The sequence below is a fragment of the Micromesistius poutassou genome (genome assembly GCF_964030765.1).
Source record: "Micromesistius poutassou genome assembly, chromosome: 14".
NCBI lineage: Eukaryota > Metazoa > Chordata > Actinopteri > Gadiformes > Gadidae > Micromesistius > Micromesistius poutassou.
The window spans coordinates 15,633,126-15,653,157 of NC_140284.1; the positions used below are offsets into that span (position 1 = coordinate 15,633,126).

A 20,032-nucleotide genomic window follows, 5' to 3' on the forward strand; every position below is an offset into this window, starting at 1 on the left:
CCCCCTAGCGGTCAGGCCGCGGACTGCAGGGTGAGTGTCTCCCCCTAGTGGTCTGGCCGCAGACTGCCGGGTGAGTCTGTCTCCCCCTAGCGGTCAGGCCGAAAACTGTCGGGTGTGTCGGAGAAGACAAAGCTCGACGGGATTCAAACCAACAACCTTGTGGTTCTGAAGAAGGGGTCACGAGCTGCCTTGTCCCGCCCCTTTACAAGCTGAATCCGCTCCGTGTTTTGAACGCGGTCCGCCCCTTTGAAAGCTGAATCCGCTCCGTATTTTGAACGCGGCCCGCCCCTTTGAAAGCAGAATCCGCTCCGTGTTTTGAACGTGGTCCGCCCCGCAGCTTGCGGCTCCCCGCCGAGCTTCTCAAGTTTCAATCCATCGTTAGCGCGCGCCTCCCGCTCTTCTGCGCGTGTGTAGTCAGGCAGAAGCACGCAGTCGCAGACGTTGAGGCGGGGGTCTAATTCGGGAATCTTGACGACCGGAAAATCCCACCCGTCGTACCGGAGCGGTGAGCCGTCGTGTCTGCCTCGTTTCCGTCCGTCTCGGGCCACGATGTCGGGAGAAGCGGAGTCGTCCGGGTTCTCGAGCGAGGAGGTGCTGAACCTCCGCTTCCCGCTGCACCGCGCGTGCCGGGACGGGGACGTGGGCGCGCTGTGCGACCTCCTCCGGGGCGTCACGAGCCCCGCGGAGCTCACGGCGGAGGACTCGTTCTACGGCTGGACGCCGATCCACTGGGCCGCGCACTTCGGACAGGTAGCTCCACGGCCGCTGCTGGTTATACTGGTTATTGCACTACTGGTTATTTTCATGTCGAGAACGTGGAGTTGTGTACAGAGAGCGCGTGCACGCTTCCCGGTGTGAACGCGCTCGACCGTGTGCTCGTAATGGTTGCCAACTGCGCACACGGTTCCCGGGTGTTGAACCGTTAGCCGTCGAGGTTCCGTGGCGGGAACAGACGCCTCCTCGCGCCGTTTACCGAGCATCCTCCACGGCGGGAGACGGGTCGACCTCCCGGGGCTCCTATGTTAGCTCCCGTTCTTCCCGGTCTGTCTAACGCCTCCTCCCGGCGGGCCCGTTGGCGCCATGTCCATCCTGCCCGCGCGGAGGTGTGGCGTCCGGCGGGAACACGGAGAGATCAAAGGCTCTCGTGTCCGCCGCTTCGTTCAAAAACTGAGCGCGCCAAGTCGACCGTTATGGCTTATCATCAGAACGACTCTGAGATCTGACCGTGTGTATTTAGTGTGGAAGTTAGTGAATGAATTAGACGAAGAGTTGTTAACAAACCTGTTAACTAACCTGTTGTTAACTAACCCGTGTCTCATCAGCTGGAGAAGGAGTGATGAGCTGTGAACTAATCTGTCGTTAACTAACCTATGGTTAATTAACCCGTGTGTCCCCAGCTGGAGTTCGTGATGAGTTGTTAACTCACCTGTTGTTAACTTACCTGTTAACTAACCTGTGGACTCACCTGTTAACTAACCTCCCCAGCTGGAGTGTGTGATGAGTTGTTGACTAACCTGTTGTTAACTCACCTGTTGTTAACTAACCTGTGGACTCACCTGTTAACTAACCTCCCCAGCTGGAGTGTGTGATGAGTTGTTAACTAACCTGAGGTTAACTAACCTGTTGACTAACCCCCCCAGCTGGAGTGCGTGATGCGTCTGGTGGCGGTGGGCTGCGGTGTGAACGCAGTGACGTCGCGCTTCGCCCAGACCCCCACCCACATCGCTGCCTTCGGGGGCCACCCCGCCTGCCTGCTGTGGCTGTTGCAAACCGGGGCGGACATTAGGAAACAGGTAGGGGCCAGACTGCATCCACACGTACCTTAATACATGATCAGTAACAGGTAGGGCCAGACACATACCTCACGTACCTTAATACATGATCAGTAACAGGTAGGGCCAGACACACACCTCACGTACCTTAATACATGATCAGTAACAGGTAGGGCCAGACACACACCTCACGTACCTTAATACATGATCAGTAACAGGTAGGGCCAGACACACACCTCACGTACCTTAATACATGATCAGTAACAGGTAGGGCCAGACACACACCTCACGTACCTTAATACATGATCAGTAACAGGTAGGGGCCAGACACACACCTCACGTACCTTAATACATGATCTGATACCACAGAGACTGTTAATACATGATCTGAGGATTTGATACAGAGGATGCTAACAATACAATAAACCAGCTGGTGGTTGCTATGAGGGTTGCCATGGTATATATTCCTCTCCAGTGAAGGCTGTGGTCATAACAGAGTGTCACGTTGATCAGAGAGGAACAGACTGATCTCTGCTGATCTCAAGAAGGATCAGACCCAGTGAGGATGATGTGTGATGATGTGTGTTGGCTCTGATACACAGATTGTGTCTAGTGCAGTGTGTGTTGGCTCTGATACACAGAGTGTGTCTAGTGCAGCGTGTGTTGGCTCAGATACACACACAGTGTGTCTAGTGCAGCGTGTGTTGGCTCTGATACACAGTGTGTCTAGTGCAGCGTGTGTTGGCTCAAATACACACTAGGCTTGGGTGATATGGCTGAAAGACATCACAATATAACTTTATGATATTATCAATGAACTATTGATCATTTTAATGACCTAAGACTAGGAATTACCATGCTGGATTTAAACACTTCTGTTTAACACTTAATATGACCTTCCACCATTCTTCACTGATAAATACTATGTCGATACAACAATGAAAAACACTCAAATATTGTAAATAAGTATGGAACCGTGTTTGTGTAACAAACCCAGCTGCTAGATTCGGTGGTCCAGTCTCTTATCGATATATATTGAACATGTTTTATATTGATATTGATCAAAAGTCTATCACAATATGATAATTTATTGTTTTATTGCCCAGGCCTAATACACACAGTGTGTCTAGTGCAGTGTGTGTTGGCTCTGATACACAGAGTGTGTCTAGTGCAGCGTGTGTTGGCTCAGATACAGTGTGCTAGTGCAGTGTGTGTTGGTGCTGATAAAGAGTGTGTCTAGTGCAGTGTGTGTTGGCTCTGATACAGAGTGTATAGTGCAGTGTGTGTTGGCTCTGATACACACAGTGTGTCTAGTGCAGTGTGTTGGCGCTGATACACACAGTGTGTCTAGTGCAGCGTGTGTTGGCTCTGATACTCACAGTGTGTCTAGTGCAGCGTGTGTTGGCTCTGATACTCAGTGTGTCTAGTGCAGCGTGTGTTGGCTCTGATACTCAGTGTGTCTAGTGCAGGAGTGTGTTGGCTCTGATACTCACAGTGTGTCTAGTGCAGCGTGTGTTGGCTCCAGACTGCCAGGACCTATCAGGATTAGTTCAGGCCTCCCTGGATCCTGAGAGGTGCAGCTGAGGTTAACTGCAGCACTTTCCTGACCTACATTTAGGCGGGGTAACAGACGGCCCCCCCCCCCCGCCCTGTTTGTCTAGGGGGGGTGTAAGTTCACACCCTCGTCTTCCTCCAGCCTGCGTCTGATCTCTGGAGGGGAGGGGGAAGGGAGGGGAGTCGATTCCACAGTCAGTTTGGCTGCAGAACACGTTACTTTGGAGACTGACCGAGGCCATGTGCCCGTGTGTGATTGGTTGACACCCGGTCATGTGACCATGTTGGTTGATCTCCTCCCCAGGACTATGTGGGAGAGGCCCCGGTCCACAAGGCTGCCCGTGCAGGTAGCCTGGAGTGTGTGAGGGCTCTGTTGACGCAGGGCGCCCAGGCTGAGTAAGTCTGGCTCCTCCCTCCGTCTGTCTCTACTACCACCACCTCACACACCTTCTGCAGAGACACCACCACCTCACACACCTTCTGCAGAGACACCATCCACACCTCACACACCTTCTGCAGAGACACCATCCACACCTCACACACCTTCTGCAGGGGACACCACCAAACCTCACACACCTTCTGCAGGGGACACCACCACCACCTCACACACCTTCTGCAGGGGACACCACCACCACCTCACACACCTTCTGCAGGGGACACCACCACCACCTCACACACCTTCTGCAGGGGACACCACCAAACCTCCTGGCCTGTAGGGATCCCGTTTCCATGGTGAGAGGTAGGAGATCCCATTACCACGGTGATCGATAAGAGATCCCGTTTCTACGGTGAGAGGTAGAAGATCCCGTTTCCACGGTGATCGATAAGAGATCCCGTTTCTGCGGTGATGGGTAGGAGATCCCGTTTCCACGGTGATAGGTAGGATTGGCTTGCTGTGGTAAAGCTCTAGATGAACCCTGATGACCTCTGTATCTAGATGGTCACATTCAGGGGCAGCTCCACACTTGGCTTTGAATATTACCCACTGGCTAGAATATCACGTTCCTGGCCCCATAAGCTTTCTATCCTTTGATGGTTAAATATCTGGATTATATTAATTTACATTAATCGTTAATCAAATAATAGCCATTTATTAACAGATTTGGGGCCAGTCCTTAATATTGGTAGTTCAATATTCAACAACACTGGGCACACTCACTCCTCACTCTTTCATTTAAAGAGAAAACCTATAACTCTAGTTTGCATGTTTTGGTGGTGTTCCCCTGCAAATGTAACATTTAGAACAATTATAGAAACTGTATAATAAACAATTCACATCAGGTTTCTCTCTGTGTATAATGGTGTATTAATCAGTTAAAATGTAATTGGATTCTTCAAGATAGATAATAAAGATTATAACTCAGCTGTAAAATAATTATTATTTATGCTCTGCTGAAATGATGATGTAAGCAGAGGTGGTTACATCCTGTCATTCACGTTTTGTGAAGCTAAACGTTTAAAGGTTTAAGAAACAATGTTCATTGTTCATTATACACAGCAGAGAGGAACTTGACGCTGATGTGAGCCTAGCAGGCCATGTTGCATGATCTTTGTTATAGAGTGTGGTTTGATTTCTAACCCCTTGTTTGGTTCAATGTATTGGGTGCTCAGCTGACCCAGATGACCAGGTGCACATCCTCTCTGTCTGAGTTAGTGTCAGTGTGAATGCTGCCTTCTGTCGCATCAAATTAAAAGCAGCTTTTGTTGCACAATAAGTATTTATGACGCACAGTGTAGGTACTCAGCTGATGAGGCTCAGGATGTTGTTAGAGACATAACTAGGCACGCTACTATCATTTACATATAGCAGATGCTTTTATCCAAAGCGACTTACAATAAGTACATTTGTCTGAGGGAAGAGAGACAATATATGGCTGTCAGTACAGCAAGGTACTAAAGAGTCCTTGCATTTCAAAGCAAACATCAGTGAAGTGATGAGTATAAATACAGTAAGAGTACTCTGGTGCAGACGGATCTCTTTCACCTGAATGTTGTTGAATTTAAGGCCATTGTTGCAGACGCCCAGAAGGGCGTCTAGATGTACACACCCTGATCTGACATGGTAATAGTTAATGAAAGAATGTGTCAGTGTGTCAGACCAAAACTAGTATCTGGATTCTTTTGTATCATAGAAAGGATTGAGCTCAAAATAATTACCCAAACCAGTTTACTCTTCCAAGTTGCTTAAAGCCAATTATTAAGTATTGTAGTGACCTCACCTCCTACTGTCATCATCAGTCAGTATTAATTAGATGATACATGTTGAAGAGAAAAATAGTCAACTTAAGTAAAATCACCTGAGCATTATATTGAAATGCAATCTATTATGAATTTGATTTCTGCAATGAGCTGTTTCATGCTGACACCCTCATAGTCCAGTAATCAGATAGCACCAGAGTGTAAACACATGCTGTGAATGTATGACCTGCTCCCCGGTCTTAATTAATACTGAAAGGGCATGTTGACAACTATGTAACACTGATGTAGTTCACAGTGGATACACAGAATCAGCACATTTCTAGACACTCAAGCTGGCTTATTAACTGCAGAGCAGTCTGCTCCCGGTAAGAGATCTCAATATTAGTGGCTAAAGCTTCCCACATAGTGTACGGTCAATGAACCACTTAACGCAATAAGACCCTTTTCAGATTGGCGTGCAATGCTCTATGTAGAACATGTTTGTTCACTAGCGGGCTAGACACAGCATGCCTGGACCTCTGGTGGCTTACCTAATGCCAGGATGAGAGGATGTGCGTTTGGTCATCTGCTTCTGTGGGCACTGATGTGATGATGATTAACTTGTTTTTTCCCTGCAGGCTGTAGAATTGTTTCTTACGTCATGTCCTTTTTTAGCTTATGTTCCAAAGATAAGGAGGCTCGCTGCCGGCAGGAAAGTACAGCCAGACTAGGTGGGAAAGAGGCTCATGACAACTTTAAGATGTCTTCTGTAACTCAAGTTTAAAATTAACTTCAACTTATATATAAGAATACACATTTAATAACTACAATATATTTATACTTAATATACACAAAACATCTAACAGAGTAAATGAAGGTGATAACAGGTCATCAGATTTACACAAAGCCACACATGGGGCCAGACATGTTCTAAACTTTAGTGTTTTAAATGAGCTGATTGTTAGAGAGACCTTGAGGAAAATGAAATATTAAATGCTTGTATGAGCATGTATGATTTGATACCAACGTCTACTAACAGGAAGTCAATCGTAAATACGTCATCTTCTCAGGAAGTAACAGCCTCAAAGACCCTCTGACACCTGGTGTAAACCCCCATCACAGGGTGACCCCATCACAGGACAGCTCCCAGTACAGGGTGACCCCATCACAGGACAGCTCCCAGTACAGGGTGACCCCATCACAGGACAGCTCCCAGTACAGGGTGACCCCATCACAGGACAGCTCCCAGTACAGGGTGACCCCATCACAGGACAGCTCCCAGTACAGGGTGACCCCATCACAGAGGACAGCTCCCAGTACAGGTTGTGGGGTGATTATCTAAATGAAGGGTGAGCGTACCAGAGATGTTAAAGTCAATCAAAATAGAGATAATGTATGAGTGCGTCAAACATCTTGTGCGATTTGATTGGCTAAGGAATAGACTCTGTGTACTTTAGAGTTCTCTTTAAAGGGAAGACCAGGCAGAAAGGAAGAATGTTAATTTGCTTATAAAGAGGCAAGCAAGTTCAGACCCGAGTGGTCTCTGGGATGCGTTCCAAGGCCAGGTGCGGGCTGACGTCGGTGGAGCCTTCCTCTTGGGATCCCACCCCAAGACCCATGTTACTGGCAGGTGTGGCCAGGGCCAGAGATGGAACATTATTAGCCTTCTACACAACTTAATATAATCTCTTCACGTTCATTCATTATTTTATGAATCTTTTATAAAAAAAATACGAAACAGATGTACGATTTAAAAGATGGTTTTAAATAATTCAGTGAGATTAGAAAGTAATCACTAAACTCAGTATGAATGATCTCACAATCGTCAGCTTCACAAACTACCAAATAATACACTATTATGGTTTAATTCATAACCATGTATTACGATAATAGTATATAAAAAAATAGATGTATAGTTGTAAAAATGTGATGGCCAATAAAATAAGATAATAGTGGGAAGCAATTCCTGGTATAAAATGATAAGAATATATATACAAGAATATAAGTGAAAATATTTTAATTTGATTTGAAATTCCAAAAAGACAAACATACTTAACTAACTAAATGTTACAAGCATAGAATGCGTATACATACAATGTATATTATGAAATGTCTATAGCGATTATTATTTTAGATTTTCATACCAATGTGCATTTTGTACCTTTGAATAAGTACTCATTGTGTCTGCAATGCCAGATTCTGTCCCCAGTTGAATCTTTCCTGGACCCATCTCCAAACAGGAACTTAAATGTTGGGCTGTCGGTATTAAACTGACTGTAATCAGTCTAAATCCGTTCCTAGAGAAAGCATGATTCACCAGCACCATTTACCATGACCAAGTGAGGCGGAGAGCCAACACGGTACAGTGCATTGGGAAAGTATTCGGAGCCAACCACTCATTGAAACATCAACTCCTCATTCCACATGTTCTACCCCACAATGTAAAGGGAGAACATGCTACTGTACTTTTTAAGCAGACTCATGTATGCCTCCACGCCGTTACTTGGTTCTTTGTTGAACTGCTTTCTGCACTGACTACACTCACCAGTCTTCTTGAGGACATGACGGATATATCTGGGGAAGGCCTTCCATTCTTCTCCCCTTCCATCGTCCCCCAAGTCGGGGGGGCTTCCCAGCCGCGGTTCCAGAGGTGTTTCCGTCGAGCTGGGCCCCACAGATATTCAGAGAGTCCGAAGCCTCTCCTGCGATTTGCATTCTTGGCTGTGGGCCAATCGTTCCTCCTTCTAGGAGAAACCTTTCCCCTCTTCTGAGGTCCTGATCATTTTGGATCAGGTTTTCACCAAAGATCTCTCTTCCGTTTGTTCTGTTGATCTTTCACTCCATCCTGACTCGTCCAGAACCTGCAAATAAAGACGTCCTCACTGCATGAGGCCGGCATCACGGCGCTCCACCTCCTGAATGGTTAATGACGAGGTGGTGAACCAAGACCATGCTGACAGAAACTGTCACATCCTGAAGAAACCACACCTCCATCTGGGTTCTCCTGGGCATCTCAAAGATGGAGGCCTCTTCCACAGTGCCCCCTTCATTAGCCTGCCAGCCCCAGGGGGATTCTGGGAGATTCCAGCTTCTTCCACTGATGGAAACTACTCCGGTCTTCTGAATCCCCCCAAAGAAGAAATGTTCCCTAGACAACTCATCAACTGGAAAGGACCCTGAGGGAAGCCCAATCAGGTTCTAGAAACATCTAAAGAATGAGGAATGGAGGATTGGTCTGAATACTTCCCTAATGCACTAGAAACGTCGGTATATGTTGAAAATATCATCGTGAAACATTTGATACACTTGAGTACATTTAATTTGACCGACAACCGTTTGTGCTGCAAATAAATCATGGAATTTCAGATCAAATATTGTGACTCTAAAACATCAAACCTGAATAAACATTAGTTTCATTATATAACTAGTGTGACCCTATGAAATTAAACCCAAATCTTGAATGCATTTTAGGTTTGTCATGAGCCTCCTCAGTGGTAGCTGGGTTAGTGCATAGCGGCTGCCTTTAGAGTAGTCAACCGTTGGCGCTTGGTGGAGGGTTAGACGACCTAGTAACTGTATACTGCTTACATCTTGTTGCAATAGTTTTACACTGTCAAGTTATAATGCAGATTATTTCGCCTATTAAAACTGTTTTATCTGTCTGTCACTTACAATATTAACCCCATGATATCATACAGTCTGTTTTGACATCTGATCTTTTGTCACCTTTCTTTCCTGAAAGTGGCAATAAGTACGAAATAAATTCTGTACTGTTAACGGAACAGAACCCTACGTTTTAATGTTTTGCAGCCATTGAATTGGAAATGACTTGGTTTGGTCAAGTAATCCTTGAAAGGGGGAGAATAGACACTGCTGCCCCGTTCCCTGGGATAGCTGCACTGTTGTGGCTTTGAGTGTTCTCACTATCGCTTCCTACCTCCACTCGGGCAAACTGTTGAGGTATTTCTTGCGGTGATTGGTTTTAATGCTAGGACTTTATGAATCAAAACGTTAAATTGAATATGTACGTTTTTTTTAGACATGCATGCTTTGCCATTCATAATTGTTTCTGTAATGAGTTTATTCTTTTGATTTATTATTTTTAACTAACCATAGGATCCCCTTGTGAGGACAGGTTAGTCATGTGAGTCCCACCATGTAGCATGATGACAGGGAGCTGGGAGATAGAGACTAGTAAGAGGAGATCAGAGAGCGGGCATTTACTACGAATTAACGCTTCCTTTAATTGTCCTGCCTGACGGGGTGAGGAGACACCTTTACTCTGGTGGTTGGTGTTTGGTCTCACTGTGCACCATTATTACTGCTAATCACCTATCATGTAGTAAGATATAGTATTACTGTTTATTTGATCTATGCTAGTCTGAAAGATGAATTTAAAACTCATGTCGGTCCCCCTCAGAGACGGAATAAAGAAAATTACGACAATATCCGAGAAATTGAAAAGCATTCAAAGAGATTAGTCCGGTTAACTGAGCAGCTGCAGCCAGCTGAGTCATAACCCACATTATACTAGTTATATTTGCTTATTATGATTCAACTATTGTACAGTTGTTGGTTTTCTACAATATTACACACACACACATGCTCTGCTACCTGGTGTAAACACCATTAGATCCCCTGTGCCCTGCTACCTGGTGTAAACACCATTAGATCCCCTGTGCCCTGCTACCTGGTGTAAACACCATTAGATTCACTGTGCCCTGCTACCTGGTGTAAACACCATTAGATTCACTGTGCCCTGCTACCTGGTGTAAACACCATTAGATTCACTGTGCCCTGCTACCTGGTGTAAACACCATTAGATGCCCTGCTACCTGGTGTAAACACCATTAGATCCCCTTTGCCCTGCTACCTGTTGTAAACACCATTAGATCCCCTGTGCCCTGCTACCTGGTGTAAACACCATTAGATGCCCTGCTACCTGGTGTAAACACCATTAGATCCCCTGTGCCCTGCTACCTGGTGTAAACACCATTAGATGCCCTGCTACCTGGTGTAAACACCATTAGATCCCCTTTGCCCTGCTACCTGGTGTAAACACCATTAGATCCCCTTTGCCCTGCTACCTGGTGTAAAAACCATTAGATTCACTTTGCCCTGCTACCTGGTGTAAACACCATTAGATTCACTGTGCCCTGCTACCTGCTGCTGAATTCTCAACCGAGCAGCGACATGAAACCATCCATCCTTAAGTGAGACAATTCACCCTTAAGTGAGACCATTCCAGCCTTAAGTGAGACCACAACCTTTAAGTGAGACCATCCATCCTTAAGTGAGACCACCCACCTTTAAGTGAGACCACCCACCTTTAAGTGAGACCATCCACCCTTAAGTGAGACCACCCACCTTTAAGTGAGACCATCCACCTTTAAGTGAGACCATCCATCCTTACGTGAGACCAGCCACCCTTAAGTGAGACCACCCACCTTTAAGTGAGACCATCCACCTTTAAGTGAGACCACCCACCTTTAAGTGAGACCATCCACCAACCACGCGAGACTAGACCACCTGGGGCTTTGGAAGCGTTCATTTGCGGGGACTATTCAGATTGATGTGTTTCTACAGAAAATGTTTTTCATGTGCACCATTTCCTGAACTTAATTGACCTGTTTAGCGGGAGAGAAGGAACAGTTAATGATTTGATTTAGTTTTTATCTACGAATAAGCAAACAATGGCCTTTTAGTGAGACCAAATCTAGTTCCCGTGTTTGGGAGGCAATGTCACTTGGTTCAACATACTTCCTTTTAGACTCTTATTATATTTATTATATTATTTATCATATGATAACATTATGGACAGTTTGTAGTAAGAACATACAGTGTTCTTAGAGGAGACCTTTAGAATAGTGCATTAGTACCTCCGTGAAGACTAGCTGGAGGTATATTACTCCCCCCCCCCCCCCCCCCAAGAGAAAGCCTGAAGGTGTGGCTCCACCTCATTATTTACACAAAGACCCACTATGTTCTTGAGAGCTCTGTTCACCAGTATCCTGTGGCCCTTAGCCTCCAAACAACCGCAGCAGTGTATTTCAACTTGGCAGTTGGATATATTTACCGTTGGGCATCTATGGTTAAATACCCTCCATGGAGCCGTGTTACACTTCTTTAGAAGCTTGTTTACCACTTATAAGAAACCACTGCCTCCCCTTTGCCTAAATCTATTCCCTTAAGTATATACTTAGTTAATATTATGGTATCTTCAACCAATGACATTGTTTCCATCACTAATAAAAACCCAAAGATTATGTTGAAGTCACTGCATTGTTTGCTTGTTCATAATCCCCCCATAGTTCAGATACCTGCTGCACCGGGACATGAGGAGGTTCTGCTGCCAGGGACGGTTGTCCCAGAAGGGCTGAGCTCTGGATCCAGGGCTGATGAAGTTATTGATCCAGGGCTGATGAAGTTATTGATCCAGGGCTGATGAAGACAGGGATGGATCAAGCTTCCCGGGGCTTCAAGGGTTCCGGACTCTGAGTGCTCGAGGCCCTTCTTCATTCCTCGTTCTGAACTTCCTTCTTGTGATTCCACCGCTTGACGCTGATGGAACCCGAGCAGGAAGTGACGACACAGAAGACTCATCTACTTCCTGGACCCATGGCGTCCAGACCCTGACCTACATGTTGGAGAAGTGAAGAAGAATCGCCCTCCTTGGCCGCTGACCACGCTCCTTGATGTCCTGTCTCCTGTTTCTGTTTAATTTCACCCTATTATTAATAAGAACCAAGAACAGTTGATTCCACCTTCTGGGTTTGACCAAGAGCTTGTGTCTCAGATGAAGACAGCGATCACACCGTCTCCTCTCCTCTCTTGACGACCAGCAGGACCTCCACAGCCCAGTCCACAGCCCAGTCCACATCCCAGTCCACGTCCCAGTCCACGTCCCAGTCCAAGGCCCAACCTGTCGACACTAGAGGAGGTACCATCAGCGGATCAACCAGACTGCTCAGCCCTTCATTGAAACTATCGTTATTCATCCGAATCATATCCTCTTGCAGCAGATATCGTTCCCCTTATTCCAGCACTTTTTACTCAGGCTTTTAGCTGTGTTATGGAATATGATCCCAGAAGGATCATACGTCATCCATCATCGATGACGAGGATAGCTCAGTGCAGGCCGTGTGTGTGTGTGTGTGAGTGTGTGTGGACGGTGTTTGTCTGTGTGTCCTCTTGGGTGCCTGGTGAGTGCGTGCTGATTGGTTGTGCCCACGCGGTCCCCGGGGGCGTGCTGACGCGTGTCCTTCCTGTCGTACAGCCTGAGGAACGCCAGCGGGCTGACCGCGGCCGACCTGGCCCACGCCCAGGGCTTCCGGGAGTGCGCTGAGGTCCTCTTCAACGCCCAGAACCTCCAGCGAAACCTGGTCCCCTCCCAGGGCCCGGGGTTCTGCCCGAACGGGTCCGCCCCCAACGGGGGCCACGCCCACCCGGCCCTCCAGGGCCGCAGCTTCCTGTCCGGAGCCCCGAACAGGAAGCGGTCGTTTGACGGCATGGAGGCCAGTCAGTTTAAGAAGCCAAGAACCAACGGTACGCCCCGAACCATGCTCCTCATTAAACCATGCTCCTCATTATAACCTCATTAAACCATGCTCCTCATTATAACCTCATTAAACCATGCTCCTCATTATAACCTCATTAAACCATGCTCCTCATTATAACCTCATTAAACCATGCTCCTCATTATAACCTCATTAAACCATGCTCCTCATTATAACCTCATTAAACCATGCTCCTCATTATAACCTCATTAAACCATGCTCCTCATTTTAACCTCATTAAACCATGCTCCTCATTATAACCTCATTAAACCATGCTCCTCATTATAACCTCATTAAACCATGCTCATTAAGATGTGTTCCTCATTAAAACCTCATAACATGCTCCTCATTATAACATGCTCCTCATTATAACATGTTCCTCATTATAACATGCTCCTCATTATAACATGTTCCTCATTAAAACCTCATTATAACATGCTCCTCATTATAACATGTTCCTCATTAAAACCTCATAACATGCTCCTCATTATAACATGTTCCTCATTAAAACCTCATTATAACCTGCTCCTCATTATAACATGTTCCTCATTATAACATGCTCATTATAACATGTTCCTCATTAAAACCTCATTATAACATGCTCCTCATTATAACATGCTCCTCATTAAAGCCTCATAACATGTTCCTCATTAAAACCTCATTATAACATGCTCCTCATTATAACATGCTCCTCATTAAAACCTCATAACATGTTCCTCATTAAAACCTCATTATAACATGCTCCTCATTACCCCCCCAGGCTTCGGCCTCCCCCCAGGAGTGCTGAACGGAGGCGGGCCGCTGGGCGACGCGGGAGAGGACCTGATGGAGAGCATGCTGGAGGAGGCCTCCTCAACCTCAGGTGGGCCCGCCCCCTTTATCTTCGGGCCGTTGGCTCCGCCCCACGGGACGGACCAGAGGGAGGACGGCTGGGCCCCCGCCCCGCCCAGGGAGCAGGACATCATCACCGTGGGCGCCATGCAGACCCCCTGCCGCTGCACCAACTCCTACGCCTACCTCTAGAGGACGTAGCTCTAGAGGGCGTAGCCCCTACCTCTAGCTTTAGAGGGTTAGCGCCTAGCTTCTGAGGGTTAGCACCTAGCTTCAGAGGGCCGTGGTGCTGTACCGGCTGTTCTAGGGGTTTAGTTTGTTGTTTTGGAATAGAGTTGTGTCACATAATGGGTTTTCCACGTTTTTTTAAGATGAGTAATATATGATTCTCCCTCGTTTGTTAGGTCTGTTGGTCTGTTTTGGTCAAGGTTATAAGAGTTGTAAGAGATTTTGGTTGGCAAACAGAATGTTGGTTTTCTTGCACTTTACTTTGCAATTTACAGGAACATGATAACCAGTGATGTGTAGACCAGTAACGGTCAGGATTTTGTGATGGATGTAAATAGAGGGCCCAAATTCATGTATCTACACATGTAAAACTTAGTTTTAGAAGATCTCAGAAGGGAGAGATTGTGTGTTCAGTGCCTTGGTCCTCTTGATTCAGATCTATTCAGGGGACTTCTTCGTTTAGCTTTAGCCTGACAGCTTCCTTCTCATTTGTTGGAGAAGAGTTTCACTATAAGCCAAAGCATATAATGAATGTTTTTAATGGAGATGAGCTACACTGCAGCTTTCCTCAGTGTGGAGGTGAAGGCTGATGCTTCAATGTGTAAATGTGGTGTAAAGATGGTAGTTGGAGCTCTCCTGTGGACCGTCCACATGTTTGGGAGATTAAACGCTGCACTTGTGACTCCTGATGTCATGAAGGGCCGTATAGGGAAGTTAAGCTCAGTGATAATGACTCAATCACACTTGACATTTACAAATGGAGGCTGGGTCGGTATGTTTTGCATCGTGGGGGCTCATTAAACGCCTCGAGACGTTTGTTTAATGAACGTCCCGGGCTGGTACGGTTCTCCCATGTGTTTAACGCAGGAGGGGTTTGTTTTGAGTCCGGCTTGAGTCCGGTGTTGAGTTCTGAACTCTCCAACAGACCTTGGTTTGTTGGAGAGCTCTCCTCACCCAGGGAGACGTTGAGGGGGACAGGGAGTCAGGCCACCTGGAGCCAGGGCTGTGGTCCGCCACCCTGCAGCACGTGACGGGGGTCCAGCTCCGTCCGCTGGGCTCTCCTCTGCTGTGTTGATGACTGTGGTTCTCTACTGCGTGACGTGAACGCTCCTCTATATTCTGGTTTTGTCTCATCTCTAGTGGCAGGTGAAACACACTCTGGGGATTTTTCCTCAAATGGCCACAGCCAGCGAGGGGCCCCTAGCGGGGGGGGGACCCCAGAAAACAGCGGTGTCCACCAGCTGGCCTACAGGGACGTGGCCGAGGCCCCCAGTGCAGGCAGTCAGCTGGAGCACCAGACGTCGGTCAAGGCAGAGCAGTTTTATGACCACGCGTTCTTCAGCACCATGCTGCTTTACCACGGCTCCTGAGTCCTGGTCCTCATGACTCCTGGTCCTCTTGAGTCCTGGTCCTCTTGAGTCCTGGTCCTCATGAGTCCTGGTCCTCCTGAGTCCTGGTCCTCCTGAGTCCTGGGCCTCCTGAGTCCTGGTCCTCATGAGTCCTGGTCTGGTAGATGTTTGTCTCGAAGGCCTTCACCTCATTTGTTCAAAAAAATAAAAATAAACCACATGGAAGGGAAGGCTTGTATTACAGAATGTGCTGTTTTCAATGTATATACTTGTTATGTCTGTGTTAAGGTTTTCGTTATTAGAACCAATACCATTAGTTTATTGGTCACTATGTTGAGCTTTGTTTTTTTAAATACACTTTATTAACTTGTTTTATTTTGAAACGAATACGCATCGATGTATTTAACCAATGCCTGTACTCCGATAATCCTGTTTAATTAAGGACTTGTATGTATTTTTCAGATTTCTTGATAAAAGTTTGATTGGATGATTACCATGATGCTCATTAATTACAAATAAAGGGTTTGTGAAACTAAACCTTCAATCTTTTGGAGAGACCAGTTTATTCTCATGATCTCTGATTCCCAAAGCGCAGATCACTGATTTGGTCGCTATAGTTACTTAATAGTTAATATCGTTAACACACATGTGAATGTAAAGATGTCAACAGTTGAACAATGGGTCACCTGTCGGCCAGACCGTGATCCCGTCCTCTGATCTCACGTCAGTCTAACCGCTCCCGGCCAATCTAGACTAATAGGAATTATATTGCGCTACAAACCACACACATTCATCCGAAGAGTTGTATACATTAATCGTAAAGGCCTAAAAACTCGACATCGCCCCCTTCTTGCAGCGGTAGATGTAAGGTGCGTATGGTCCACAGCTGAGGTACCCTCACCCCCCCCCGCGGTGGAGTGGTCTGCCCCGCCAGCCCTCCGCGGCCACAGAGCGACGCTACACCCGGACGGGATCGGGTTTCGGCGGCTGCGATGTGGTAGAAGAGATCTTACAACCCGGCATTAATACCAGACAGATCTTATAACCCGGTATTAATACCAGACAGCGAGCGGTGGGCCCTCGGGGACCAGGGCGCTACAACCATGTCGACCCCGGCCAGAAGACGGCTCATGAGGGACTTTAAACGGTAAGCTGGGGGCTGATGTGTCAGAAGCAGCTAGCGCTGCTAGGCTAGCTCGGAGCTAACGCTAGGCTAGCTCGGAGCTAGCGACACCGAACTTGTCCGGCGTCGACATTCTCAGCTGATTCTTCCATCGGAGAGTCGTGTGAGTGACGTCCCGCTGGGGTTAGTAGATGAGATGGGGCTGGGGTTAAGACCCTGTTCGGTGCTAACTAGCTAGCCTGCTAGCCTGTGACTGCTGGGCTTTAAAGGTTCACTGGCGGAGCGGCTCTCCGTCTGAAGTTAACCCAAAGGCTCTGTGTACTGGGTGTCTGCGTGTCTCCCCCTCCAGCCTCTCTGTGTCCCCCCCTCCAGCCTCTCTCTGTGTCTCCCCCACCAGCCTCTCTATGTGTCTCCCCCTCCAGCCTCTCTCTGGGCCGGTTCCACTGGGATGTTTACATGCCGGACCAGTTCACAACACTGAGGCCGGGTCCTCAGTGTTGTGAACTGGTCCGGCATGTAAACATCCCAGTGGAACCGGTTCAGTGTCCAGAACCAGCAGAGTTCTATGTGTGTGTTAGGACGGTCCTCATTAACACAATGTGTGTGTTAGGACGGTCCTCATAAACACAATGTGTGTGTGTTAGGACGGTCCTCGTTAACACAGTGTGTGTGTTAGGACGGTCCTCATTAACAGTGTGTGTGTTAGGATGGTCCTCATAAACACAATGTGTGTCTGTTAGGACAGTCCTCATTAACACAAGGTGTGTGATGGGACGGTCCTCATTAACACAATGTGTGTGTTAGGACGGTCCCCATTAACACAATGTGTGTGTGTTAGGACGGTCCTCATAAACACAATGTGTGTGTTAGGACGGCCTCCTGTGCCTGTACTGTAATAACACTCTGTGGTTCCTCAGGCTCCAGGAGGACCCCCCCGCCGGTGTGAGCGGAGCCCCCTCGGAGAACAACATCATGGTGTGGAACGCCGTCATATTCGGGTACGAGGGCGGGGCCTCGCAGGGCAGGAAGTGATGTCAGTTGTAACAGAGTCATGAACTGAACGGGGTGTGTTTGTGTTCCCACAGGCCGGAGGGGACCCCCTTTGAGGACGGTGAGTGTCTGTGATTGGTCGACCTCAAAGACCTCACCGGTCAACATGAACCCTCTCGTCGGTGGAGGGGTTCTGATCCGTCATGGTGTTAATCCTTCAGATTAATCCAGCGATAGTTGCATTAATCTCCATCTTTGGTCCATTATTTAATCCATTGATAATGAGTTCATGTGGTGGGCTAGGTCATTAAAGGATGGAGGGACAGTGTGGTGTGGCTGGGGTCTGAGTGGTCCGGTCGCCGCTCACTAAACCTGATCTCCATTCCACCCCCAGGGACGTTTAAGCTGACGGTGGAGTTCACAGAGGAGTACCCCAACAAGCCTCCCACCGTGCGCTTCGTCTCCAAGATGTTCCACCCCAATGGTAGGACCCCCCCCTCAGCCCCCCCCCCCGTTCACGTCCTCCTCCTGAATGTGTAGCGTGACGTTCTCGTTGTGTCTCCTAGTGTACGCAGACGGCAGCATCTGCCTAGACATCCTCCAGAACCGCTGGAGTCCCACCTACGACGTATCGTCCATCCTCACGTCCATCCAGGTACGACGTCTTTCAGTGAGGTTCTCCCATACCAGGCCCTGAAGCTCCTCCCATACCAGGCCCTGAAGCTCCTCCCATACCAGGCCCTGAAGCCTGGTATGGGAGGAGCCTCCTCCTCACACTAAACTAGAGGAATACAAATGTATTATTATAATTCTACATTATAAATGTCAATTATCTAGTTCTGAATAATAAAAAAAAAAAGTCGACAGTAAGTGAACCGACTTTACATCGCTGTCATGGTAAGAGAACCCTCCACTAAGAACGAGGTCTGTTAGGAGCCACCACGCTAGACGCTGTATGGGTGTAAACTCGCCATCGGCCGATACCCAAGTTCAGGAACCGGAATCAGGAGGGAAAAAATGGTATGGGGACATCTGTGGTTTCAGTGGTTTACAGTGATCATGTGTTCTCACCCCCCCCTCCCCGCTGTGCCCCCCCCCAGTCGCTGCTGGACGAGCCCAACCCCAACAGCCCGGCCAACAGCCAGGCGGCCCAGCTGTACCAGGAGAACAAGAGGGAGTACGAGAAGAGGGTGTCGGCCATCGTGGAGCAGAGCTGGAGGGACAGCTGACCGCCTGCTGGAGGGACAGCTGACTGCCTCCTGGAGGGACAGCTGACCGCCTGCTGGAGGGACAGCTGACCGCCTGCTGGAGGGACAGCTGACTGCCTGCTGGAGGGACAGCTGACCGCCTGCTGACTGCCTGCTGCCCCTCCAGAGGGACAGCGGACCGCCTGCTGGAGGGACAGCTGACCGCCTGCTGACTGCCTCCTGGAGGGACAGCTGACTGCCTTCTGACCGCCTGCTGGAGGGACAGCTGACTGCCTGCTGCCCCCCCCCCCCCCCCCCGGAGGGACAGCTGACCGCCTGCTGACCACCTGCTGCCCCCGGGGCTGTGTGTGTGTGTGTGTGTGTGTGTGTGTGTGTGTGTGTGTGTGTGTGTGTGTGTGTGTGTGTGTGTGTGTGTGTGTGTGTGTGTGTGTGTGTGTGTGTGTGTGTGTGTGTGTGTGTGTGTGTGTGTGTTGCAGGTTTTAGTGGACCCCCCCCTCACACCTTTTTGATTTGAAGCTTTCTGCTCTTTACCCTCTCCTTCCCCTGTCTCACCTCTTCAACACAGAACCCTTTTGATTTTCGCCCTCTTGTGATTGGTCAGGGGGGTTTCCGTTTGCCTTCTGAATTAGTTTGGTCCCTAAGGACGGTTTTGGGCCTGTGTGATGTTTTGCGACTCCTCACTCATCATGGAAACGTTTAAGGATGTGTGAAGACGGCTCGGTCTCCATCCAACAGGTTTTTGGTCTGTAGTTGTTTTATCCCAGAGGCGTTTCTCTGGGCTCTGATTGGTTCCCTCGGACAGACGGGCTCTGAAACACGGGGGCATCCATGAGGCTCCTCTCCAGGCGTGTGTTTGCTGTGTTGTGTGCTCCATGCAGAGTCAGTACTGGTGTACATACGGCCACGTGTGTCTGGCTTCATGTACAGCAGCTCTCTGCTCTCACTCATGTCATTTTTCAGCACGTGTAAATAAAAAGGCAAATTCACTCTAGTCTTTCTTTCAATTGGTCCATTTTTATAGTTTTTGTCAAATGTGGTAGCCAGCCCAAAACAGTATTTAAGGGGACATATACCACCTGGTCTGAGTGATTAGCCGTTACAAGCCGTTTTGGAAATCTGCCTCTTCTGACATCACAGGTGGGCGTGTCCACCTAGATGTGTGCTGGATAGATCAGTCCACCAGCCTACCCAGTGGACTGTAGCAAACGTTGCTCATCTATCCGTCACACATCTAGATGGACAC

The 20,032-nt window shown here is 48.1% G+C and overlaps 2 protein-coding genes across 2 annotated transcripts; both read left to right on the forward strand.

Annotated features, from left to right (window-relative positions):
* The first annotated feature begins 409 nt into the window (after positions 1-409).
* ankrd10b (ankyrin repeat domain 10b) lies at positions 410-16,012 on the forward strand. Its single transcript, XM_084478572.1, has 6 exons — positions 410-750; positions 1,641-1,793; positions 3,631-3,722; positions 12,781-13,049; positions 13,821-13,922; positions 15,260-16,012. The coding sequence occupies exons 1-6, from the start codon at positions 550-552 to the stop codon at positions 15,487-15,489; spliced, it is 1,047 nt and encodes a 348-aa protein (XP_084334698.1). The 5' UTR covers positions 410-549; the 3' UTR covers positions 15,490-16,012.
* A 403-nt stretch (positions 16,013-16,415) lies between these two features.
* On the forward strand, positions 16,416-19,780 carry ube2al (ubiquitin conjugating enzyme E2 A, like). Its single transcript, XM_084479011.1, has 6 exons — positions 16,416-16,615; positions 17,509-17,589; positions 17,677-17,702; positions 17,976-18,065; positions 18,148-18,236; positions 18,682-19,780. The coding sequence occupies exons 1-6, from the start codon at positions 16,572-16,574 to the stop codon at positions 18,808-18,810; spliced, it is 459 nt and encodes a 152-aa protein (XP_084335137.1). The 5' UTR covers positions 16,416-16,571; the 3' UTR covers positions 18,811-19,780.
* Positions 19,781-20,032: the final 252 nt, after the last annotated feature.